This window comes from Diplotaxodon limnothrissa, linkage group LG11 (assembly GCF_057381915.1).
Source record: "Diplotaxodon limnothrissa isolate DT_005_m linkage group LG11, D_limnothrissa_male_GT1.1, whole genome shotgun sequence".
Lineage (NCBI taxonomy): Eukaryota > Metazoa > Chordata > Actinopteri > Cichliformes > Cichlidae > Diplotaxodon > Diplotaxodon limnothrissa.
The window spans coordinates 25,587,823-25,615,360 of NC_140606.1; the positions used below are offsets into that span (position 1 = coordinate 25,587,823).

A 27,538-nucleotide genomic window follows, 5' to 3' on the forward strand; every position below is an offset into this window, starting at 1 on the left:
GCAGCACCGCGGAGCAGCCGCACGACGACCACAAATTTGGCTGTGTGCGACTCCGACTCGTACCGAGGAGCTTTGGAACAGACGCCAGGCCACAACCGCGCTCTGACCACCGTGGGGCTTCTCTCAAAATGAAAGCTGCTGCTCAGACCACCAAAACAAATCACTGGATCAACTCGGTCGCACTGACAGCCATGCTTGGACTTTAATCACTCCCGTTCTCCCCTCAGCGGGTGAGATCATGCTGCTGGGAACCACAAGATGATATCAACACATTAGGGCTCCACCAAGTGTCCTCTAATGGAGAGAGGATGAGGAGGGAGAGCTAGCGTGCACCAGCCAGCATGGATAACATTACAGAACAGCGCTCTGCCAAGTAACTCATTTTTCTCCCGTCTCACTGTGTGTCTGTCTTTTGATTCCTCCCTAAATACCAGCCAACTCTTCATTCGTCTCCCATTGTTCACAGCTCACTCATTCCCTCCATCATTTCCTCTCTCACTCCAACCAATAAGCTGGTATTCCACTGGCCAAGAGTAATCACCTACCAGCTCTGCATCTCTCCCTCCACACACCACCCTCCCTCAAAAACCCTGCTTTCAGATTAATTTCCCCCCTACCTTTCAGCACGCCATTGCAGCGATCCACCTCACACTTATTTTATTTATTTATTTATTTTAATCTTCATGTCCGCTGCTCTCTCTGTTTTCTCTCTTTTTGGATCTCCCTGATGTGCCTTAAAAAGAGGCTGCACTAATAATCATTTCCACATGGTTAGACGCTCTGCCAAGAGACCCAACCCAGCAAGCTGATGGAGGCAAGTGAACCCAAACACACACATGCACGATCCCACAGATTACACGTGGCGGTAACATGTTGCAGACCTTACAGCCAGACAGATAAGGTGGTGATCTAATTACCACCTGGGCCCGTGGTGATCTAATTACCAAGTAGGTTTTAAGAAGACACACACAAACTATCATCTTCCACCTTAATCTAATAAACCTGCTAAAAATTACTTTAGCACGGTGCCAACAGACTGAAAATAAGACAGCACATCAGCCTGGCATGAGCACTGGAATATCTCATTCCTGTGGAAGAGAGATCGCTTCAATTTTGCTCAGCAAGTTTAAATACAACAGCAGCTCTTTTACAGAGTATGACAAGTGGCCAGCGTGACATCTTGACTCCTGAAAGAGATGATAACGCAGCCTGATAATTGGGCCCAATTACCATTTTGCTGTACTTAAAGACTCTGTATACGATTCGCTGAACAAATCAGAAATGTGGGTGGCAATTCAGACGGGCGCTACCAGGCTATTAAATCCGTCCTATCAAGTAGAAACCAGCTGAGATCCCAGTCGGTGCTGCTATTCAAAGAGGTGATTATGTTTTCTTTATAAGAAGCTTTCTCCCGTGGCTGGCTTGGAAAGAAAAAGCAACCCAATTTTAGAAGCACCACACCTGTGGTTTTGCGTGCGTCAATCCATTACACCTCACATCAACCCTAATCATTCTGCTCTCAAACCATCCATTAGCATTTTTCCCTACTTCTCCAGGCGTCTAATTGTTCTTTTTGATCTCAATACAGTGTGAAAATCAAATCGCACGCTCTGAGAAGTTATTCGAGTTACGTAATCCGTCACAGCGAACATCAAGTCTGTATTCATTTTGTCACTGTTACACTTTCACTGCATGGTGATGTCTGCTGTCTGAGCTGTATTATCTCACCACATCAAAGCGGTGACAGCCAGGAATAATAGGAAAAGAACTTCTGAATTTAATTACTGTACAGCACACATCCAAAATAAGTCGAGTCGCTGCTGCCGTCCTAAAAAACCTTGTAAATCTGCCATTTTTTTACTTTCTAATAGTAACAGAGTATAGCACTTGGACAAAAAGCAAGCAATTTATCATCCCCTGAAACCTTCACTTAGTTGCTCTGATGCAGATGTGAACCCAACGGCGTGTGTGTTGGTGCACGGTGACATCACTGCTGTTGAAAACTGTTTTTCAGCCGTCGTAACCAGAAACCGCTCTTAACCCTGCATTATAACTTTCCACGTAACCCGGCATGCACCTTTTTAGAGAAACGTAACTCATCTTGGGTCGATGCAGCCCTCACTGAGTCTGACTGACATTGGAGGTTACAACGTGGGGTTAGAGGGGTTTCCGGTTACATCATCAAGTCATGAAGTGGATTTCTTGCTGAAGCAGAATTCAAGCGTAACTCTTCAAAAACTCTTCTTTAAAAACGGGATGGCAACCTGCTTGCAACTTGGAAAAGTCTGTAGATGTCTGGTGACTGCAGGTGGTTGTGGCGACCAGCTTTCAATCACAAGGCAGTTGCACAGGTTGCATGGTGGGAGGCAACCTGTCTCCAAACAATTGCAGTCAGAACATCAGAAAGACTGGCAAAGGTTTGAAAGTAACTTACATCTAATTCATAAATGCAAACATATTCAACACACTGTAATCAATCCAAGTCAGAAACTCATCTGCAATATGTCTCTTACTGTTACTCAGTGCAACTGGTTGCCAACTGGTTGTATACTGGTTACTGATGCCCATTTTGCATTTTCTTTGAGGTTCTGGCTCGACTGAATCTAAACAGGTATTGTGAATTTCTGTCTCTGTAGATTGCAACAGATTTGATCACCTTCAGCTGCACATTGAGTTCATCTTATTGCTGTTTTATTGCTCTCTCAGCTGACTGCGGCCATCTTCAGAGTAACCATTTAAAAGGCAAAAAGATCACTTTTGTTGTGACTGTAGCATAAGCGGAAGAAGAACTACAGATTTTAGACAAAAGTTTGTGTTTGTGGAAATGTGCTTAGGTATTTGAGAGTAACCTTTGAACTCCAGGTACAACAGACACACAGACACACACTTCCCACCTTCCATGTTTGGCCTCTGTGGAGTCTGACCAGGCGCTGGAGGCAGTGATGTCAGAATCTGGGATGGTGCCATCCTCCATCCCCAGGGCGTAACGACACTGAGCTGTAAGGGAAGGGTTGAGGGAGATAGAGACAGAGAAGGAGAGGAAGACAGAGGCCGGATAAAGATATGAGAAAAATTCTCCTCCGTGTGGAGCACATGTCCAGGGGAAATTTAATATTTCCATTAGAGCATGAGTGGTCATCATTGGTCACGGAGCATAATGTTGTTATGTCATTTCTGGGAAAAGTTCCGGACTTTATGCTTCATAACTCACACAGACAGTGAGTGGAAGGGGAAAAATGTAACGCTCCTACCTTTGCTTTTATTTGCTTTAATGTCCGTTGGTACTGTTCATGCAATGCGTAATGTCACTGTCACTTATTCCGGTAATACCTCTCTCACTAGTCACAAGTGACTTCATTAGACGGACTGCCAGTAATACCCGTATGCACCTCCAAGTTTATGCTCACAGCTTATGAGGCCACCCGCTGTGAAATACTGTGACCTGTCATCTCTGAGAATACACCTTTCCCATTTCTTCAGTCCCTTTTGTCTTTCCATGCAGCTCTCCAGCTCGCACAAAGCCACCTCCTTAGGGCTCCAGTGATCCCGTTTCTGTTGGGCATTTGCAGAGAGAGAACTAAAGCGAGAAAGAAACTAAGGGCGATGGAATGAACACAGACAGGTCTCAGATATCTGCACCGGCTCTGCTCCAGCGGCAGCATTATCAACTGATCCAGATAGCGCGGTCCCAGGCAGGGATTACCCAACGATGGCGCTATCTGAGGACGAGGTGAGGGGGTGAGAGGCTGCGGGAGTGTTGGGCAGTGATAAAGTGGAAAGGGTTACTGACAGCGATATGCAGGGTTGGCTGAGGGTGACATAAAGAGGCGGGGGTTGGGTGGGCGTCTAACTCAGTTTCTGTCATTGACTCAGTGAACAGGAATGTCGGGCCGCATGACAAACCCTAAAACCTCCCAACGGACGCCCCACACACACACACACACACACACACACCCACCCTGAGGACAGGTGCCCATTTCATTACATCATCATCATCATCATTATACCACATCGCCAGTCAACAGCCCGCCATCTGCAGTCTTTTCACCTCTCGCTCTCTCGTCTCTGCCCCGCTGTGTCCTCTGGCTTCACTTTCTCTGTCTGTCATCTTACATTAAATTTTAGCGCATGCACCAAACCTTGCTGCTCACACTGCCAAGCTTGATTTAATCATTTCAACAAGACAAAATGCGAGCGTCTCTATTGCACTACACAGCCTGTTAATTTATCTAGATTCACGGATATGATTAAGTAATAAATCAAACAGTCATTTAACAGGCGATTACTCCTCCCAAAACAATTTTTTTAATTAGAGCTGTAAATAATAACCTTTTTCCAATACCAATCACTCCTCTTCAGTTTTTACTATATAATTTTTTCTGTCAGTTAAATAATAAAAAGAGAAGCACAACCAGAACGAGCTTAATCTTATGTGTCAGAGACCATCAGAGAAGTCTTTCTTGAAAACTGTTTGGAAAAGAATCTTTACTTTCAGAGAACAATGTTTGCCCTGATCGTGGTCTATCGCCGTCTACCAGCAGCTAAACTTCAACCGAGAGCTCAAGAAAACGTAAGATCAAGAAGAAAAGGATATATTTATAAAAATATGTACATAAAAGATGGAAGAAACATTGGCAACAGGGGACGGAGACTCCTCTGTTCATTGTAAAGCGCTTTGAGGGGTCCCGAAAAAGCGCTATATAAATGCAATCCATTATTATTATTATTATTATTATTATTATTATTATGAAAAAAGACTGTTAGTGAATACTTTCAGATGATCTTAATAGCTTGTTTTATGTCTTTTGTTCTTAAATAAAACAATGTGTTTGTTTCGTGAGTTACACACCCACGAGGAGTAAATTGACCATATAAAGCATATGTCCATCCTTGAGATGTATGGTTTCACAAAAGTAAGATGGCTCCAGCCAAAGCTTCTAAACGACACATCACAAATCAGCGAGTAATGCCCTGGTGATTCAGGCCATCCTTTATATACAGTCTATGGGAAAAACAAGCCATTGTCTAATGGGATTTGAAAGCTAAAAAGCAGTCAGTGCAGGAGATGCAGACACAAATGACTAAAATCAAATATTCAGTTTATCAAAAACACCATCAGGCCTTTCAAGGACTCACACTGGCTGTGTTACTGTTAGCCATTACCTGTTCAATTCTATTTTGGGTCTCTGGTACTCCTTCGGTAAGATGTGCACTTTATTTCAAAGCCTGCACCAAAAAACTTAACGAAGCAATTGCCACAAACTTTACTCTCTTTACCCTTCTCTGTTTTAGTTGAAGTTGTTTGTTACAATTTCTTAATTTTTCAGGATGTTGGAGATATTCTCAGTTTTTCAGGTGTCTGGTAATCATGCAATTAAAGCATTGGACAAACAAAATCTGGGAACTCATTGGCTAGTCATCTCACCTGATTTTTACTTTCAGTGAAGCCAGCAGATATCTGGGCCAAGATTTCCTTTCCCTTGCACCGGTGATTTCTTATGAACACAGATACTTAACAAAAAAAACTAAAAACTATGTGGACTGTTTACCTGCATCCAATCAGGTCCACCACAGATTTAAATCTTCTGGCACCAAAAGACTGTCCAGGACAGAACAGCACAGCTAGAGTATGTTTTGCTATCCAGAGCAATGCTAATCAAGATACGCCCATGCAAATATCATGTTTAATAATTCCGACTACTTGTTTCAGTTGTACTTTGGGTACACTTTAGGCAACTTCATGCAAAAACTCATAAATCTACTCAAATGTTTGCTGGGTTTTTTTGTTTTATATCAGCTTAAATATTGCTTAAATGTCACATGCTGGCAGCCGGGAGATCATTTCAAGAATAATTAATGAATTAAACAAATACTAAATGTATAATTAAGACAGTAATGACAGTTACAGATTTTCTCCTATTCACAGACCAGCTGCTCCGGTCCAAAGTTTGGCCGCCCTGCAGACACTCTCCTCTGGTTACACCTGGCTGGCACACATTCACTAACTCCTCATGCATTCCCTTCTCCGACATTTTGATTGACACTTTCACGATCTGCTTGTGCATTAGCGGTCTTGACAAGCTGCCGGTTGCGGTGGGGGGGTGGGGGGGGGGGGTGGGGGGGGGGTTGCCTAGCTATCTTATTCTCCTGTTTCAAACAACTGGCTGGCAGACAGGGAGAGGACACAGGATAGCCTGTTGATAGTGGATGGAGAATGAGGCTGACTGATCTGAGAATGTGAGGAGAATTTCAGAGCAGCGGGGAAGGCGTTTGCTGTGCCCAAGGAGAGGAAGAGGGTAACAGGTTTGAAAATGCAATCATGTCTGAGTTTGGGGGACAAAGTAGGACACAAACAAAAACAAATTCAAACTGAGGACACGATGTTTTCTGCTCTACACATGTATAGATGACATCCCACCTGGATCAAAGTGCCACTCATGCTCCTCTGCAGACGACGCCAGCACTGCCAGGATGGTGACCACAGCGACAGGGAACACTCGCAGGGTTGTCAAAGCCATGAGAGCAGCAACACACCTGGTTACCTGTCGGGAGTCAGACTGACGACCAAAGGCATACCTGTCGCAGAGAAAAAGGCATTTAGAACCACATCTCCTATAAAAACTTTTTTTAAAAAGCCCATTAAAAACACCAGGCAGCACCATCAGACCACAAATCATTTCACTTCATATACATATATATACATTCACATGCACACATACAGCCCTACCCCCAGACTGTAAAGCTCACAGACCCGCCATCGCCACCGATAACTCAACCCTCGGTCAAATCCTCTTATTCCAAAGCACGTCGCGTGTCTCACAATCATTTGTTTCTCAACAATTTCAATGCCAAATGCAGAAATGAGCCAAAAGCCCCAGAGGAGCAAGCACAAAGCCGTATAACAAAGGCCACTTTCACAGGCTAATTAGTTTTTCTCTCTGGCACCAGAATGCCACGATACAATAATACTAAGCTGCCTGTATGAAGGCTACAAACGAAACAGCCTGGTATCCAAGGATGGTATAATTAGCCGTCAACCATCTACTCCAAGAGAATTTCATTCCTTCTGTATTTGAAATGCCATTCATATCTCCAAATTACTGGTTTCAAAACTACTTTACGAGATGGAGCACATTTGGAGCAGCCAGTTACAGACGCTTGTTTGTAATAAATAACAAACAGATGAAACTTTAAGGCTGAAGAAATGAGAGCCAACAAGAAAGGGAACAGGACAGATGTCAGTGTTTGGAGTTAATGAGGACACAAACGCAGCCTGTGATAGGTTAGTACTGAGTAAATTACTTGCTTATTACAGACGTTGTTTTATTCTACCGAGAGAGAGAAAGGCTCTAAAGATCATTAAACATTAAAACAGCTGCACTCAGTGGCCAGTTTATTAGGTACACCTCAAAATTTAAAAAGCAAAAACACTCCAAAGCTGTAATGAATCGTTCCCTTGTGAAAGTTAGCATGTTTATTTTTTGTCTAAACTGTTTTACAGAGGTGTGGATTTTACTTTATGGTCATTCTGGAGTCTTTAGTCCGTGGTGCTGAACTGCACTGTCATGTATGGAGCTTCCAAAACGGCAATAAAGTTCAATAAATACCTCCCTAGTTTCAGCAAAAGCAGTACATTATACCCGTCATCAAGGCAGGATTTACTGCAGGTCTCCTGTATTAACAGTTGGGCTATATTTATACAGTTTTAGCTAGTGACTAATAAACTGGTACCAGAGCATATCGTGCAAGTATAGATTTTGGACAGAAATACAAGACACAGGAGACGGCAAAACAAACAGAATATGAGCTTTTTTTTGTAAATGGCTGATTGTAGAGTCCCAGAATTCCAGACGTTAAACAAAACAGGAAACCACAAAAGGAGCACAGGAAGCATGAGGAGTGAGAGGTAAGCAGACAGATGAAAGACAGTAACACTGTATATGCACAGAGGGCCAATATACAGGTGGGAACACATCTCAGTGAAACAAATACTAACAAGAGCAGGGCTGCTGACCACCAAGGAGGAAAAGAACAACCTGTTAAAAGGCAGTTTTTCCTTCCCACTTTTGCTGGCTCAAAGGGGATAGTGTGATTGTTGGAGTCTTTTTAATGTAACATTGTAGGCTCTGCCTTACAAAATAATGTGCCTTAAGGCAACAGTTATATATGTATATACTAGGGGTGCAACAATACACAAAATTCACGGTTCGGTTCGATACTTTGGTGTCACGGTTCGATATTTTTTCGATACAAAAAAAAAATTGTTCATGCCTTTTTAATTTGTCATTTATTAAAATTATAAATATATATTTTAACTCAAAAGTACAGTTTTTAAATTTAATGTTGCTGAAACAAAAAGTAATTTAAAAAATAAATATATCTCAGGGCTCTCAAAATTTCAAAATCCCTGGTAGCCCTTCGGGCAGGGACTCTTCAGTTTTTGGTAGCCCAAAATAAATATAAGTAGCCCGAATAAAAAAGAGAGCAATTTTTTGATTAATGTTTTGTTTCCTTTACAATATTATACATTAAAGTATAATATTGTAAAGGAAACAAAACATTAATCAAAAAATTGTTGAAAAACAAATTACAACATTGTATAAAAATTACAATCATCAACTCAAATACTTGGTTCTAATTGAACAGAAATTTCTATGAACTTGTAAGAACTGTGTAGGACATGAATCAGTCTGTGTCAGATCCTGAATTTGAAATTTCCGCTGAAGTCACAGGTAAGAGGCAAGTGGGACCAAGATCTAGGCCATTTGCTTTTTGAAGTTTGCAAAGACTACTAAATTTTGCCAGTGGTAGTTCACTCTTTGCAACATAGTACGCTGTTCTAAACAGATTTTTCAGGTTTATTTTTAGTATGTTATTTGCAATTGGTGTTTGTTCTGGGAAAGATATTGCAGACTGAGCAATAATGCATTTCTTGCATTTCTCATGGGTTCTAATGGGGGCCTTTCTTAAAATGACTGGTCCCAGTAACAAAGGCGCTTGTCGACCCAGAAATCGAGAGAAAACCAACAACACACCCGGCAGAACATTATGTTATTTACACGGGTGCACATAAGTGGTCCGCAAGTGCGCATTCGCTGTCAAAATAAAAGACAAGCACCAGATAAGAAGTTGCAACGCGCGTTTGCGTCCATATAAAAAGCACTGTTTTTGTCCGCTAAAGTGGGATTTTCACGGCACATTCCGCACCACATCTCTGTGCGTTCATCATTTGTTTGAAGCCAGCTCACCTCCTGCAACCACTTTTCCGAGAATACGCGCTTCTTTTGTGGTTCGGACTCCTTCTGACATTTCTTTGGAGGTGGAGGAACACCAAAGTAATTGCTTAAAGGAGCTTCTTCGACATCTTTAAGAGTTTTAAACAAATGTCTGTCCTCCTCCAGAAAATCTTATGTATGCAAACACGCGTTGCAACTTCATATCTTGTGCGAGTTTTTTTTTTTTGACAGCGAATGCGCACCTGCGGACCACTTATGTGCAGCCCTGGTTATTTAGCTCGTCATATTGCAGCCACAGAAATTCTTTTGTCCATGAAACCATAAAGCTGCACTTTCTTTTTGCCTTATAGTCTGATTTGTCATAACTTTTCCGTTTTGTGGTAAGCTTTTCTTTGGCTGTCACTTCTTCACCCTGACCTGTCTTATTTGGCTCAGCAGAACTAAAATATATATCCTGCTGTTTTTACACACACACACACACACACACACACACACACACATAACGGTCAGCGATTCTCTGCGCGATCAACCTCTCATATGTTTAAGCTTGCTGCGGGAGATTTCACTTGTCATGTTTGCATAGTAAGCTAACGATTGATAAGACGATGTCAGAGGAATTGGTGCGCAAATTATCATCACTCACCAATCAGTGCTGTCGCTCTCTATACACAGTTCGTGCGATTGCAAAGTGAAAGCAAAAAAACAAGCGCAAATTCAAACGCGATTTCAATATGTCACATATTGACAGTGGCTCACCGATGCCAATGACATAATTACCCAGCTACATTTCTGAAAGAATGCAAAAGCATTGACATATATTTTTCCTTCCTACAATAGCCCGACGGGCAGGGCAGAGATAGAGTTTGGTAGCCCGACTGGGGTTGCAAAATCGGGCTAGCGATTTTGCAAGCCCTGTATCTGATTGAGGAATCACTCATCTTTGGAAAAGAGAGTTTATTACAGAGAAATGGCTCTTTCCAAAATAAAAGCTATACTATACGCTTCTTCTGGGCTATATTCTCAGCAGCATATTGTAGCGGGTCAGGGCTGTTCGGGGTTCTGTTTGTACAGTTATGTTTTGTTTATGTTGCCATAGTGACGGGTGACGCCCTCTCGCTGCGACGGTGTGTCCTTCCGGGGTCAGAGGGCGCCCTGTGTGGTGTTGTTGTTGTTGCTGCTGTGGGGTTGCCGCGCTGAGCAGTTAGCTAGCGGCAGTGTTCTTCTGTAGATGTCAATAAACGGCTGTGCTCCCTGGCTAGCTCACGGGAAGCAAGACCAAACGACACCTCCGTCTCCTCCTTGTCTGAGCTCGCCACATTGGTGTCAGAAGTGGGATGATGGTGGCACCCCATGTTCTGACCCGAGTGACTTTTCCCCCGCCGGTGTTCCAGATCTACTGGCGTTTAGATCAACTGGCGTTGGTCGAACAGATGTGTGGCAGACTTGCGTTTCAGGAGCTGCTACCGACAAACCAGCAAAAAAAACGCCAAATGTGTCACCTGTGACACTTGTGAGGTTGTCTCAAACACACTCCGTCAGTCTTGATGCTGTTGAACAACAAAATGCTTAAAAATGTGGCGAGTTCACCTGGTGATATCCTCATGCGCGACGCGATCGCGAAAACAGCAAACAAGTAACACCACGCCGTTGTTGTTCACAGGACACAAAGAGTAAACGATCGGGAGACTCTTGTCGTCGTTATCGTTCCCCTCGCACGGTTTATTCCTCCGAATTCAGCGTTTTTGCTTCACAACTACAGCGTGCTGTTTACTTTGTGCACTAACATGGAGTCGAGTCAACCAGCGCCACCTCTGGCCAAGTGCCACAGCCTACAGCCAGATCAACCTGTGACACACATCTGCACCACGTTTGAATTCGTGTCATGCACATTTGTACCTTTCAATTGTGTCTGTTTGTGCGTCATGCAAATAAACCTTTGAAATGAATGAAATGATATCATATATTTATTATCAGCCTACATTTGTACAAAATGCCAAATGACATACACATAAGAATCACCATCCTGATATCAATACTTTTGCCCATACGAAAAATGTCGTGAACACACTAATATTTCACCAGTGTTGTAACATCACATGTCGTTAGCGTAGTCTGTCTGTGTCTGCCCTCTGCAAACAAACATGTTAGAGTTGGTTGTGATATACAGTCTGCATAAGTGTGGTCAATCTAATAAACATTTGTAAGGAGATGGCAGTTACTGTGAATGTACAGCAGGTGATTAGTAATAAACAGCCAGACAATGACTCTGACAATCTCATTCAATCTTGCAGATTGCACCTTCTGTGGAAAGTGGTACCACACGGTGTGTGTGGACTTCCCTTGTGCAGAAGGCGACTACAAATGTTGTGGGTGCTAAATAAACAGAAAAAAGTGATCCCTGTTGTCTTTGCTTACTGATTGTTTTTAGTGTTGACAATCCACATTGCTGGCATTGCATCTTTCAACATGTTTGTGGGCAGATTTGGATGTACCAGGGGTAAGTGCAGCCACTCAGCCTCTACTCACTGTGATCATAGCAGCAGGTGCAGATGTGTCACAAGTTAATCTAGTAGTGGGCTATGGTCATGTGTTAGTGGTGGGAACAGTCATATCCACTCACTCTCACTGGCTGTTTATTACTAATCACTGTGTAACTGCTGTGAATTCACAGTAACTGCCGTCTCCTTACAAATGTTCATTAGATTAACCACACTTATACAGACTGTATATAACTCCAGCCATGTTGATGAATTGCCTATATTGGCTGGAAATATTCATTTTCAGGGAAAAGACACAGACAGACTATGCTAGTGACATGTGATGTTACAACACTAATGAAATATTGATGTGTCATATTTGTCCAAGGCGTATTTCATTGTTATGGAAAAAGAGAATATCAAAATCATGATGACCAATTGGAGTGGTGATTTCTATGACTTTGTGTATATAATTTGGAATTTTGTACAAATGTAGGCCAATAAGGAATATATGATATCATTTCATTCTTTTCAAAGGTTTATTTGCATGACGCACAAACAGACACAATTGAAAGGTACAAATGTGCATGACACGAATTCAAACGTGGTGCAGATGTGTGTCACAGGTTGATCTGGCTGTAGGCTGTGGCACTTGGCCAGAGGTGGCGCTGGTTGACTCGACTCCATGTTAGTGCACAAAGTAAACAGCACGCTGTAGTTGTGAAGCAAAAACGCTGAATTCGGAGAAATAAACCGTGCGAGGGGAACGATGACGACGACAAGAGTCTCCCGATCGTTTACTCTTTGTGTCCTGTGAACAACAACGGCGTGGTGTTACTTGTTTGCTGTTTTCGCGATCGCGTCGCGCATGAGGATATCACCAGGTAAACTCGCCACATTTTTAAGCATTTTGTTGTTCAACAGCATCAAGACTGACGGAGTGTGTTTGAGACAACCTCACAAATGTCACAGATGACACATTTGGCGTTTTTTTGCTGGTTTGTCGGTAGCAGCTCCTGAAACGCAAGACTGACACACATCTGTTCGACCAACGCCAGTTGATCTAAACGCCAGTAGATCTGGAACACCGGTCGTGAGCGGCCGGTGCGCCAAAAGAAGGCACCTGGATATTTGCAAAGTGAAAGCAAAAAACAAGCGCAAATTCAAACGCGATTTCAATATGTCACATATTGACAGTGGCTCACCGATGCCAATGACATAATTACCCAGCTACATTTCCGAAAGAATGCAAAAGCATTGACATATATTTTTCCTTCCTATGATAGCCCGACGGGCAGGGCAGAGATAGATTTTGGCAGCCCGACTGGAAAAATCGCTAGCCCGGGACGTCGGGCTAGCGATTTTGCAAGCCCCGTGTTACAGGCATGGCCCTTTAAGGATGAACCCTGATGGGAAATGTATTCGGGATGTGTGTAGCGGGACTGCCTGGTGTGTGTGTGTGTGTGTGTGTGTGTGTGTGTGTGTGTGTGTGTGTGTGTGTGTGTGTGTGTGTGAGAAGAGAGAGAGCGGAGAAGGGCAAAAGTAACGGTTAGCTACAGAAGAGACGAAAATAAAATAAATAAAAGGAATATAATAACTCCCTCGACAGCCAGAGTTGTGTCGGCGATGCTCGCTGTGAGTAAACTGTTTCAGCCCACTGTACGCGGTGTTCGTGCCTTAGAGAAGAAATAAAGTTCGGTGAAGCAGTTTCCTACGCCTCCTTCGATCTTTTTGCTAGCGGAGTTGACCTGTATAGTAAGCTGTTGCCTGCTACGAGTCAGTTATGGAACCTTCAAGTAACTGCCAGAGGTTTCCTTACTACGGTTCGGGGCCGCGGATCTGGCGCGGTAAAACCTGTATCTGATTGAGGAATCACTCATCTTTGGAAAAGAGAGTTTATTACAGAGAAATGGCTCTTTCCAAAATAAAAGCTATACTATACGCTTCTTCTGGGCTATATTCTCAGCAGCATATTGTAGCGGGTCAGGGCTGTTCGGGGTTCTGTTTGTACAGTTATGTTTTGTTTATGTTGCCATAGTGACGGGTGACGCCTTCTCGCTGCGACGGTGTGTCCTTCCGGGGTCAGAGGGCGCTCTGTGTGTTGTTGTTGCTGTGCGGTTGCCGCGCTGAGCAGTTAGCTAGCGGCAGTGTTCTTCTGCAGATGTCAATAAACGGCTGTGCTCCCTGGCTAGCTCACGGGAAGCAAGACCAAACAACACCTCCGTCTCCTCCTTGTCTGAGCTCGCCACATTGGTGTCAGAAGTGGGATGATGGTGGCACCCCATGTTCTGACCCGAGTGACTTTTCCCCCGCCGGTCGTGAGCGGCCGGTGCGCCAAAAGAAGGCAACTGGACATTTGCAGGACTTTGTGTGGGGCAATGGGGTCGTCGGGGACGACTGACCCCTTAGGTGGGGGCTATGTAGCGGGTCAGGGCTGTTCGGGGGTCTGTTTGTACAGTTATGTTTTGTTTATGTTGCCATAGTGACGGGTGACGCCTTCTCGCTGCGACGGTGTGTCCTTCCGGGGTCAGAGGGCGCTCTGTGTGTTGTTGTTGCTGTGCGGTTGCCCCGCTGAGCAGTTAGCTAGCGGCAGTGTTCTTCTGCAGATGTCAATAAACGGCTGTGCTCCCTGGCTAGCTCACGGGAAGCAAGACCAAACGATACCTCCGTCTCCTCCTTGTCTGAGCTCGCCACAATATTAAACATCAGGTCCCCATAAGGAGAATCATGTGCTAACGGCTGTCTAAATGACTCGGGTAAAGTTTGTAGCATGCATGCTTGTTGTTTTTGTCTGCTTCCACTTGTCTTTGCACTAGGATGATGTCGGTGTAAATGTGCAGTCATATTCGTAACACGGCAAATCTCCGTTAACGAGCTACCCCTGCGTGGGGCTAGACGGCCAACACGTTAACGAGCTAACACACTAGTTCCCACCCATGTAATTGAGCATTGCGTGGCACATCCAACATACTGTTTTACTTTAGTCCATGACGCGCTTACCTTCAGGGTCATACGTCACATGAAAACCAAAATAATTCCAAACGCCAGATCTGAATGAGGGTGGGGGAGGTTCAATTTGCCATGTTGCAAGGAGAGCTTAACTTCTGTCTCGCTAGCTTGCCCTGCGCTCTTCCTTCTGACGATGCTGTCTGTGTTGAACGCTCAGTGGATCTGCGCTCGACAGTGCAGCCTAGGCGGAGTAGTCGAATGCAGATTCACTGAGCGCTCAACACAGACAGCATTGTCAGAAGGAAAGTTGATAAAAATAAATTACAAATTTTGTATTGTTCGATACATATGCGTACCGAACAGAAAACACTGTATCGAATGGTTCAATATCGATACGAGTATCGTTGCACCCCTAGTATATACATACATATACGGTCATTCTGGAGTCTTGTTCATCTTGTTCACCACCAAACAAAAGTGTTTGACTTCATGAGCATTATGACTACATGCTCATTAGTAAACATGGTAAAAATAAAGCATGATCATGTCTGATCTGATGTCTAATGGTGATACAAAGGCTTAAACCTTCCTAACGTGGGAGTCGACCAATAGGGCCACTCCCTCACTCTTAATGACCAATAAGATAACGACACTGAGCAGGATATAAATGCTACGCACCACCCGTGGTAAAGTGATCTGAAGGTGCCAAATGGATCAACACAGAGAATCTGATGTTAAAGGCTTCACTAAGTGGTTTGAACTGAATATTGTTCAGTAAATGAAAAGTGAGAATTTGGTGAAATTGTGGGTGGTGTGCATGAAGGTTATGCTGTGAAAATGGAAAAGTGCACATAAAATAACAAATCCGATATTGACCTTCTGCAACGTTTCTGTGAAGCCCCATCAGGTGATCAGTGTGTGCGTGTTTGATTAAATCCCGACCAACACTGTAGGAGTAGGAGCGATCCTCGTGAAATTTGGATCCATGTTGAAGACCAGAAAAAACGAACCCTCAAAGCAACACAAAGAATGACCAACAATAAACACCAAGACGTAGACAGAGGAACACTAAAGGCAGGAAAAACTAGAAGCCCAAAGAAACCAATCAAGCATGTGACTCTTACAGAAATTAAAAAAAAAACAAAAAACACAACTTCCGATGGGGAAGCAAGAAGGAAGAAAGAAGCCTTAATGATAAGTGGAAGTCTGAAGTGGGAGTGACAGCTGGGTGAAACAGAGGGGCCAGGCTGTCTTCCCTGCAGACCCTTTACATTTCAGCTTCATCTCTGAGTAGACTGGGACAGGCCAACAGCTGACACACAGCTGTAGTGACAGAGGATCAGAGGGAGGGGAGGGAGAGAGGCAGGCAGAGGGAATGTATGGAAACAGAGGGAATAGTAGAGTCTGCTCAAGCACAACGGGGTGGAGGGGCAAGAGCAGCGATGACACGGTTACATGAATGTGAGTAGTTGGGAGGTGGTGCAGAAATGGTGACTTATGACCTCGTAGTGCGCGTACGCATGGGTGTGTGGGGACCGAGCCGGTGCAGCTGTCCTGAATGGCAGTCACAACGCAACCGATACACGGTGCACGTGTTCACGTAGAGGAGAGAAAGTGAAAGAGAGAGAGAGGAAAAAAAAAAAAAAAAAAGAGTGCCATCTTTTCTCCCTCTTCATCTGAATGCACATACGACTGATGACACAATGCAGAAATATGGGGCTTACTGGACTAGGCTCAGCGTGCAAAAAACACTCAAGAGTTCAAACTGATGAGTGGGGCCACAAATCCAAGGCAATCACTATAACAACCACGGTGATATCAACAAACATCAACCTGAACAGAGTCTCATCACCGTTTTGGTCAGCAAGGCAACGAGCTCTCATCCAACACACCACCAAGAGACAAAGACATTAAAGAAAACCAGAAGAGCAACTGTTCCAGCGAGAAGGAACAAAAGTGGCCACAGCTATCTGAGAACATTGTTGTTAGGAAAAGTCAAGTGGTGTTGAACAGCTGTGGTTAGCACTCAGAGAGAATGAGAAGGGCCCGCTGTGTTCTGGAGGAGGCAGTGCAGTGTGCAGTCCAATCTACGCTCACATTTTGTCTCTGCTAATCCACGAGTAGGACTGTGAATACTTATGAGCAGCTGCTGTTTCTGTCCCGCACAGCAAAAAATCCCAAAAAAACCATGTCTGAAACAGACGAGAGCAGGGACGAACACACGGGAGAACTTTTTTTAAAGTGAGCAGCCATTGCATCATTAAAGCTAGCGTGCCAGTCTCTATAATTAGATTGCTCCAGCGAAAGCTGGCGAGACTTCCTTGGCTCTGGTTAGCGTCTTTTCTCCGGAACTCCTCGCCTTGGGCCCAAATTTTAGCCTTCATTATTCTTTCCAGTTGTCCAATAAAGCCCCCCCCCCCCCCCCCAAAAAAAATAAATAAAAAATCAGAAATGATGTAAAAGTTTGCTTTGTTTTTTTTTCTGCACATTATTTTGCATGTTTTAATACTTGAATTGCAAACTCTGCATGGTTCACATCACCGGCCGCTGACTATTATTAAAGTGTATCTTGACTTGTAGGCTCTTTTTTGGTTGCAGCCATTAGTATCAGTTTGTGTCAGTATAGTAGAAAAAATAAAGCTGCACAGGCTTGAAACCTAAGAGAGGTATCAATCACAGTTGATACGTCATCCATTTTTCCTGTCAAGGGTTCTGCCGAACAGCAACCTTAGCAAATTTCATTTCATGCCTTTCATACTGGCCATGTTTGCTTACTATTTGCTTATCTTTCAAGTTTCTGGAGCAGAATGCATCAACTTATCAACTTGATGAATATGATCATTTACACTTGCCAAAACACTGCTGCTCAAAATGTTTGGGGTCGCTTAGAAATGTCTTTATTTTTGAAGCACACTTCCCCCTTTTCTATTTTAACTGATGATAAATTTTCCAAATTACAATCAGTGATTGATGGCGCCATTAATTATGAGTCATTCATTATTTTTATTGGAGTATATTCGTAGGTGTAAAGCCCCGTGTTCCACTGAAACAAATTTAAGTACCTACTGCAGCTTTCGGATGTTAAAAGGCCGATTCATCGTTTCACGAGTGTGTATGCACAGCTGAAAACTGTTCTGCTGATTACACAAGGAATACATTTGGCTACCTGAGTGTCTGGATCATTAGCCTTTATGGGTTCGATTATAGTTTCAAATTGACCTGAAAAAAGGAGCTTTCTTCTCAAATTTGTCAGAGTATTTTTGCTCTAAAAGAAAGGATACTTCTTTATTGAGGAAATTGTCACAAATAAAAGACAAAATTACGATTTTATATGATGGTGTGTACCACTCAGTCCATAGATGAGCACAAACTGGCCCTAACCAGAATAGAAAGAAGTAGGAGGCCACAGTGCAATTCTGAGCAAAAGGACAAGTGCATTAGAGAAAAAGACACCTCACAGGTCCTTAATTGGCGTTTTTATGAAAGGTTACACCAAAACAGCAGTTTTAACGTCAACAGTGGAGAGGCGACTCCAAGATGCTGCGCTTCCAGAAAAGATTTTGAAGAGAAAAAAAACGCACGTCTTCCACTGGCTGTTTTCCCTCCTCAGACTAATTTTCACCTTTTGTTCACCTCAGATATGAGGCTTTTCCCCTTCTTTGTGAATCTTTCACAGAAGGCAAGCATCCTGGAGTCACCTTGCAGATACCATTTAAAGTGCCAGTTTGGAACCTGCGAGGCGTATGTTTCTCAGACTTCAGTCGCTGGTGTATTTTTTTTGTCTTGCTTAGTTATAATTAAAGCCAGACTGTGCTGTTCTATAGAGAGAATAATTCACTGCTGAATAAAATATGCAGCACACTTTTTATGTCTTTGAGCAATAACACGCTGATGAAATTCATAAGAAATATTTATTTTTTGCCATTTTGAGACTATGATCGAATCTTTGAAGGCTCTGGACACTCAAATAGCTAAATTAGAATAAGCTCTGAGAATTTTAAAAACACAGACTTGCTTTAGGTAACACACGGGAGTGATGTTTCCAAAAAAGGTGCACTGAACGCCTGTGTAGATATTCCTTGATTCATTTATGATCCGTGACTGATTAACAATTGATAATTACAACATTTTCAATTAATTTAACGTTGATGTGAGAGTTATTATTATTTTATGTTTCTTTACATTTCACATTTAATTAACATCAATAAAATGATCACAACGGTAGTGCGCTTTGCAGCAGTGGTATTCGTTACACACTCAGATAAGTTGTTAGGGCAACCACTCACATGGCAGCAACCTAGGGCATTTAGACATGCAGGAATGGTCAAGATGACCTGCTGATGTTCAAACTGAGCATCGGAAAGGTGATTTGAATGTGGCATGGTTGCTGATGCAAGATGGGCTGTCTGAGTATTTCAGAAACTGTTGATCTACTCTGATTTTCCTACATAACAATCTCTAGGGTTTACAGAGAACAGTCTGAAAGATAGAAAACGTTTAGTAAGCGGTGGTTCTCTGAGTGAAAATGACTTGTTGATGTCAGAGGAGAATGGTTAAACTGAATTGAGTTCACACCAAGGCGGCAGTAACCACTTGTTACAACCCAGGTAGGCAGAAAAGCATCTCTGAATTCACAACATGACCAACTTTGAAGCTTAGGGGCTCTGGCAGCAGAAGACCACACTCCGTGCCACAGAAACAGATGTTACAATCCAAAATAAAGCTTGACTATATAAGACTGGAAAAAGCCTGGTCTGAAGATTCTTGATTTCTGATGCAAAAATTCAGAATTTGGTGTAAACAAGATGAAAACATGGGTTCATCCTATCTTGTCTCAACAGTTTAGGCTGCTGGGAGATTTTTTTTGGGCACATTTCGAGCCGTTTAACACTTTAGTAACAATTGAGCATCATTTAAACACCACGATCTACTTGAGTATTGTTTCTGACCATGAAAAGACAATGTCTCCCCCCTCTGATGGCTGCTTCCAGGAAGATAAGACACCATATCCCAAGCAGCAATCGTCTCAAACTGGTTTGTCTGTAAAATGGCCTTCACAGTCACCTGATCTCAATCCTGTAGAGCACCTTTGGGATGTGTTGGAATGGGAGGTTCACATCATGGACGTGCAGCCAGTAAATCAGGAGCAACAGTGTGAGGCTATCATTTCAATATAGACAAAAATCTCAGAGGAAGTACATTGTTGAATCTGTATCACAGAGAATTAAGGCAGTTCTGACCCCAGCGTTGCACATCGGACAGTTTATTTCTCACCGTCTTGTATTTTGTTCGTCTAAATCACCAAGAACTTGGCTTTGTAAGAATATGAACGTCACTCAGTTGGTGAAACATTTTGGTCAAAATCAACCTCATAGTGGTGAAAAGAGAAAATACAAAAAGTTCTTCATCATCATCATCATCATCTCTGGGCACCGCTAAAGTCTGTTTAAAATATAACAATAATTTATCCATCTGATTTTGCTGAGTGTACAGGAGACAGAACAGAGGTAATAAACCAGGAGCTGCATCACCAGCATGGCTACTAACTCTTATTTTGACAAGCTTTGATAAAATGTCTAAAAGTGTGAGGTTTTTGGGGAAAGTTTAGCAATAATGTAGTGCAATGCATATAATTTGCAACATCAAAAAGGCTTCGAATGTCGCTTATTCAATGTCGTTCTTGTTCTATACACAGATCTCGACATGTGAAGTCTCCAGTCTCGGCCAGATAAAGTAACACTTTGCCAGTTAGACATGACTAATGGCCACTGGGGAGACACGGAGTAGTGAGCTCTTTGTTTTGGGTTTCTGTTCGTGTGGGCGTGTGTGTGTGAGAGAGGAAGCTGGGTGTACGCACTGCTACGCTCGGAGTCCCGGAGAGAATGAAGCATGAATTTATCTTCAGTCTTCACAACACTTTAAAGGGTGATACTGTGGAGACTGTGCCAGTGACACAAACAAGGTCATCTGATGGCTTCCTTGAATACAGCCTTGCTTTTGTGTGACTCAGGACTGGTGTGAGTAAAGTGCTGATCCCTGCGGGGCCACTGTTTTCTTATTTTCACTGAGGATTCACTCCAAGGGCAGGCTTGAGATGCTTGGCTTGAGATGCTTGGCTATAGCAATATGTCCATGGGGATCTGTTTTACTGAAAACATTACCTACAGCTTACTGTGTTAAATATTACAACTTTACTCAGCACAATATTTGCTCGAGTGGGTGAAACCACACAGCTTTACACCCTTACTGAGGCTGCAAACTAATTTGATATTTAAACTGAGAAAACACAGCACAACTGTGACATTTGCCATCAAATATATGACTGGGAGCTTCAGGTGAAGAGTGGTATTATGCCCTGCTCTTCATCATGGATTTGGGCCATGCACTAGGCATCCAGTTGAAAATCTGTGTGTCACAAAATTCACCCTTACAAGGAAGTGCCAGTCATGTCTGTGGAATCTGATTTTGCTGAGTGTACAGGAAGAAGCAGAAGGAAAGTGCGGATAACTCACTTGGAAACGGAAACGGCAAGACAGTGGAGTCAGAAAAACAAATTAAATCTGCATCAGTAAGAAACGGAGACCATAAACCATGTGAACAATTGCTGAGGAAGGTGGTGAGTCATGAAGATAGGGAATTGTTAAAGATGAAACCTGCTTCCAGAAACATTTGAATTGTGCATAACACCAGATGACTCATTACGACAGCTCAGCTTCCACCCCCTAAAAAAAAAAAAAAAAAAAAAAGAAGCCCAATTTAAAAAAAATCTCCTTACTGAGACAGAAACGGGAGGCACAGGAGTCGAGGCTCAAGGATAGAGCAAAAAGCGCAAAAAAAACAAAAAACAAAACATAATAAGGTTGGGTTCATTAGCATGCGACTACACAAAGCTGACATCAGTCATAGCAACAGAATGAAACCTCCACCGGCTCCCTTTTCAGGTCCACTTGGCTCATCAGTCCATAGCAGCTGCAGCATTGCTCATCCTCATGGTGGACAGAGACAAATGCTGACTGATTACCGCAGATTGCCTTCGTCAATAGCAGCCACACAAACCTAGCTGTAAGCGCAGGGGACAAAATGTCACAACAAAACAGTTTTTAACGCATGCACTGCAGCTCTAAACCTTCCTGAAAACAGCTGAATATGAGAACTCAAATGTCTCAAATCAAACTTTTACGTAGGTTTAATCTGCCAGCTGCCGAGTACGAAGTCAGTGTGATGTCCGATTGTGAGAACAGAGCAGGAAAATGTGTGGTAATTTAAAGCAAGCTAGCGGGCATCATCCGTCCTGCCTACTACCTCTACCTAAGAGTTCCCTCACCCACACCAAAGGGAGTATTTTCAGTGTTAAGAATGCATCGAAGTGGACCGTTTCCTGCTGTGTGCTGCATCTGAGTGACCGCTTCAGTCAATGTCCCAGCTTTACTGTCCTGGCTTTGTCTCCTGAGTTTATTTGAGAAAATATCTCAAGTTTAAAACCAGGAACACATTTTCTTCGGACTCTTGGTTTGTTGACACGTGACACATATTCCAGCCAAAAGATGCATATGTAAATAAGCTTGTACTGTGCAAAAGTCTTGAGACTCCTCATTTCTTTACATGTTACTAGGAAAACGGTTAATAGGCGCGACGATTTATCGAAACATGTGCAAACACAAACTTAAATACATAATAAAAGGCAAACTTTAAGTAGTTTTCAGGAATAGTTCTCCAGGCTTCTTGAAGGACATTCAAAGCTCTTCTTTGGATGTTGGCTGTCGTTTGTTCTGTTCTCTGTCAAAATGCTTTGATAATGATGAGGTTGAAACTCTGGGGAGGCCACTTCTTCATATAAGCTTTCACTGCATTGACAGGGTGTTTGGGATAATTTTCATAGTGAAAAATAAAGCTGTTGCCAATGAGATGCTTTCTAGATGGTACTGAATTGTGGCTCAAACTCTGATCGTAGCTTTTTGCATTCCTAGATCTCCAACATAGCTCATCAGTCACCAGAACCACCGGCTGAAATGCAGCCCAAAACCACGACAGAGCCTCGATTGTCTTTTACAGGCTGTAGGCACTCGCTGTTGTACCTCTCTCCTACATACCTCAGCTTTTTCTCCGCGTTTCTCTTAGTTAAGAGTAACTTCTTGACAGCCATCCTTCTATTGATTCCATATCTGATGAGGCTTCAGTGAACAGCAGATGAACCAGCTGGAGGGCCAGATGAATCTCTCAGGTCCCATGTCTTTGCTGGATTTTGCCTTATGTCTTAAGGACATGACTTTCAAATACTGTTAATCTGCTGTAGATAATATTTTTAGACCTTCCATGTCCTCTTTTGTCCTCCACTTGTCCAGTTTCCAAGTTCTCGGCCAATAGTTCTCTGCGAATCACCTTTTTGGTGCAAAAATACTATTTTATGTCAAACTGTGTTATCTTTTTTTATATTTTTTGTGGATTCAACTAAAGAAATGGAAAAAAAAAAATTATATAAAAATTTTCCAACAAGCTGCTAGAAAAAAAGTGCCTAAAGACACAATTTAAAATTCTTTGCCAAGTCGTCTGTTATGCGTAGACACAACAGTGGTTCATCCCTTTAGTTCGGTGTGTTTATGAAGGAATGACTCATAGGTCAGCATTAAGTGGCTTAACTAAAAATATTCCTCTGAAAACAGTCAGGTACAAAGACTGCAGAAAGGCTGAATATGTCAAAGAAAATCTTTGAACGACTTTCAGAAATCCTGGAGAAGTATTGCTCAAGACCGCTTTAAACTTTACAAGAAAATCTGGCTCCTTGGAAACAAAATATAAAGCAATGAGGGGTAGCAAGACTTTTACACAGAAATGTATTTTATTTTAAATTGAAAAAAGAAAAAAAAAAAAAAAAGTCGAGTCTTCTGGCTGTTTTTCCATGTTCCATGTTAATGGCTTCCGGTAGAGCTAGACCCTAACCTTATGTTTGTTTGTCAACCCACTACAAGAAACTGTAGCTCTTTGCTGGGCGTCTTCCGCTGCTCTTTCCTGCTGAACTGTCAGATAAAGGCAAAAAAGCACCCCTAGTACAAACAGAGATAACAAATCTTAAACACACATACATCAAAAACACTGTCAAACACAAAAATCCAGTACTTTTTCCAACACTGTTTCCTTGTCAGTCCTGCTTACTTGAGAAAAGACTCCAGTTAACACACATTAATGAACAGATAACGCTCTTTTTCCAAGTTCCCTTTATTCTGAGCCCCTTCTGAAGTTTCAATGCTTTGAGGGCAATGCTTGCCTTTACATTATTTGCATTTTTCCTTGTACTTGTCTAGACTTTAATCCAAATGAAAGCTTGTGAAATATTGAAAAAAAGGAACTTTGCAGGTTTGTCTTTTGTCAGTCGTCACAGAAATCAGTAATTGAAACAACATGCAGAGCAGGTAGTCCCAAGACTTGTCTTCATGACTACAGTCCTACAATAAACCCATAATATTTACCTTGGACCGTTCTTGTTATTTTTATTAAAGTTCCTATAATTGCGCTCCAACATTATGGTATCTGCAAAGGCAATCAAAAGGAAATGAGCCTGATCAGATACAGCAACAACACACAGGACAGAAGGAGGTAAACTGCCTGTTCGGTAAGCTCGACACAACAAGAGAGAGTCAAACCAAATCAGAAGAAGATGTTCTCAAAGCTGAAATAAGACAAAGAACAGAGCATAACAAAGTCGCACACAAAAAGAAAATGAAGGTTTTGTTAACACCTCTGGCAGTCAACATGATCTACACGGAGTCGGCTGTTTATTATCGTGAGACTCAGAGCGAAGTCTTCTTTCTCAGTTTACAAAGGAAAAACATGTGTTCAGTTTTGTCTGCATTTCTTCTGGGAAAGTGGTTGTGACCGACAGAAACTGGAATACTATTATGCTTCTCGGGGCTCGAAGCCTCGTACTTGTCGGCACATGTAGTTAGACTGTCCTCAGCTCCTTTTCTGCTCTGTTTAATCCATCTGGAATGAGATGAGATCCACTTCACTTTCTAGTGCGTCTCACTTGAAAGCGAAGCAAGCTCATGTGCTGCCTGAAGATTAACCATCACTGCTACTCTGAGGGAAGATTAGTTCTGAGTTTGACCTTAGCTGAAGCATGGCTGTAAGACTCGTGAGGAGTATCCAGCAGGCATGAGGGACCATTAGCATGTTAATACGATGACCTCGCAGCTGAGTGCATGTGAACCTCTGGTTCTAGTTTGACACCAAAGGTCCTTTAGGGCTGTAGTGTGATGGAGAGCCACAGCCCAATTCTCTGAATTCAATTTGCACAGTCTCACTACCACCTGTCAGAGAACAAGTGAGAAGCAGAGGGGAGGACAGGGTGAAAGGAGAGGCATGTGACGGGACAGTGAGAAAAACAGCCGCAGACTGAAGCAGACAGACAGACAGACAGAAGAACGCCATGAAGGAAAATTCCCACCAGTAATCGAACGAAGAGACTGGCAGAGCAAGTGTGGGACAAAAGCAACTCTTTGCCGCAGGAGGTTGAGAATTATTCATCCGCTGAGGAGCCATTGAAAAGGAGAGAGAGGGAACAAGAGAAGGGATGAAAGGAGTGAGAGAGAGGTGAACTCAAGAGTAGCAGAGAGAAAATGACAGGAAGAAAAAAAAAAAAAGATCAGGGCGAACGGGAATGAGCTCAGCTAGACTCAACATTTTGAGTCAATGTGAGGAAATTAACTGGCCTAACCGAGCAATGCGGCAGTCTTCAATTCCAGTGAATAAGAGCTGAGGACAACGTAGAGGTCTTCAGATGTTGCAGCACAAAATAAAAAATATGCACACAAAAGCACATTAGGATCTGAAAATATGGTGGCCTGGTTAATATAAAGCCTGGGCTTTTGCTGAAACCACCCACCCACACCCACACACACACACACACACACACCTCTGTTAAAAGCCTCAGGCACAGGTTGATACCTCTATCAAACTCTCAGTCCTCCTCCTCCCTCTCAGCAGTGAAAAACAGTCTCAAAAGAACTAAATTACACATCACACAACAGTTTCCTGATGCTAATGCGACCCTACAAACCCCTCGGCGGAAACGGCAGACACGTCCAACCCACTCAGCGTGGATGTCATTGCAACTCAAATTCATCATACGCAAAGAAGACATATTGAAAAAGAAAGTAACCTTTGATGTTTAACACAATTTTCTTCCCATGTTCCAACAAGGTTTCAAAACACTTACTTTGCCAGAAGCCATTAGTAATTATTAGTGGCGCTTTGTGCCACAAGAGGCACTGTGGGTGCTAAAAAACACCAACCGCAATATGACGATTTGAAAAGTGGTGAGAAAAAAAAAACTAAAAAGATAGAAAGCAAGAGGCAGAGAAGGGAGCACACTGGCTTTTAAGTTGGTTTCCATCTTTTATGAGGTTCTTTTCCAGCAGCGATAACTTCAGCTTCCACAAGTTGGCAAAGTGTGTAGCTGTTTTTAAATCACAGGATTCACCATCGTCCACTTCTAATTAGACCATCCTAATCATCCAATTCACAAATGACCTTGGCTAATTTTGCAGATTAAACACAGTTTTAAGGGTTTTTTTTATTATTATTAATCCTTTATTTATCCAGGTAAAAATGTCATTGAGATTAAAAATCTCATTTACAAGAGAGAGTATTTTTGGAGAGTATAAGGTTTACACAAAAGAAAAGTTGTATAAAATGTAGTGCTGTGTCATCTGATACCAAGGGCCAGTATTGCCAGTACATATACTTTGAAATTATAGAGGCAGCTTATGCAGGGAAAGCAGTGTGTACTCATGATTAATCATCATCAGTTTATAAATTCTTAATGACCACAAGACACTGTGAGGAGGACAGCACCGTGCTGTCCTCCTCACAGTAAGAAGGTCCTGGATTCAAATCCACCAGCCTGGGTCCTTCGGTGTTTGTCCCGAAGCCTGTGCACGGTCTCCCACAGTGCACGTTAGGTTAACTGGTGATCCTAAATTGGGTGTGACTGTGAGTGTGAATGGTTCTCGGTCTCAGTGTGACCCCGAATTGGACGAGGTGAAGGAAACTGATAGACAGAGGTGTGGATTTAGGAAAAATGAGACATTTCTTCATGAGGTGACAACAGCTGCTGGTGGCAAAACTTATTCAGATCACCAGCTAGACTCTCGAGGGTTTAATTACATTGTAAATAGTGGCGATACCAGGCTGTGACTGACGATACACCTGAAACTGAAGCAAGGTTGAAAGGGCCTTAAATCTGTGTTCTTTCTGATGCCCAGCAGGGGGCGACTCCCCTGGTTGCAAAGCGACGTTGAGCTGAATAAAAGTAAATGGAAAAACCATCCTCGGCTCCCAGGATCTGTGACCTCAGTAAACACCCTCCTAATGCAGCTATGGCCTCAATAACTTAAGTTTTTAAAAAAAAATAATAAATCGTGTTAATTACAGAAATACAGTCCCCACTAAATTCAAAAAGAAGGGAAAAGTAGGGTATACTTTACAGTGTGACTGCAGTGTCCCTTGCTTCCACTCATTGCATAAACACTGAGAAGGCATCCTCCAAAATATTTAGCTCAAGGTTATTTTTTTCCTTTAGTCCATTCAACTAAAAACAGCACACATTTGGGTATAAAAAGATTCCCTGCTGCTTAAATTGCACATCAAAATTTCACAATGTTATAGGAGTGCAATGGCTAATAAATGAAGCTCTCTTTTAATAAGAGTTTTTTATTAGTTCATAAAGTCATAAAACATGTACTAGAGTTGAGAAATTATATATTAGGGAGATATGGCAGTACCTTCAAGCTTCTAGATTTCTGTACTTTACCACAGGCTGTCACACACTCGTACATTATCACCTTCAAAAATAGGCCACCTGTAATTTTGGAAGTCATG

General features: G+C 42.6%; 1 protein-coding gene across 3 annotated transcripts in view; it reads right to left on the bottom strand.

Annotated features, from left to right (window-relative positions):
• Positions 1 to 27,538, bottom strand: part of ddr1 (discoidin domain receptor tyrosine kinase 1) — a 55,658-nt gene that overhangs the window by 24,815 nt on the left and 3,305 nt on the right. For 2 of the 3 annotated variants that reach the window (XM_085366440.1, XM_085366441.1), the window contains exons 2-3: positions 6,419 to 6,576; positions 2,895 to 2,997 (exon numbers count right to left, since the gene is read on the bottom strand). In XM_085366440.1, coding sequence (XP_085222566.1) covers positions 2,895 to 2,997; positions 6,419 to 6,518 — 203 coding nt within the window. In that variant the 5' untranslated portion in view covers positions 6,519 to 6,576. Of the gene's footprint in view, positions 1 to 2,894; positions 3,243 to 6,418; positions 6,577 to 27,538 lie in introns of those variants that run through there. The other variant, XM_085366439.1, reaches the window with a different exon arrangement.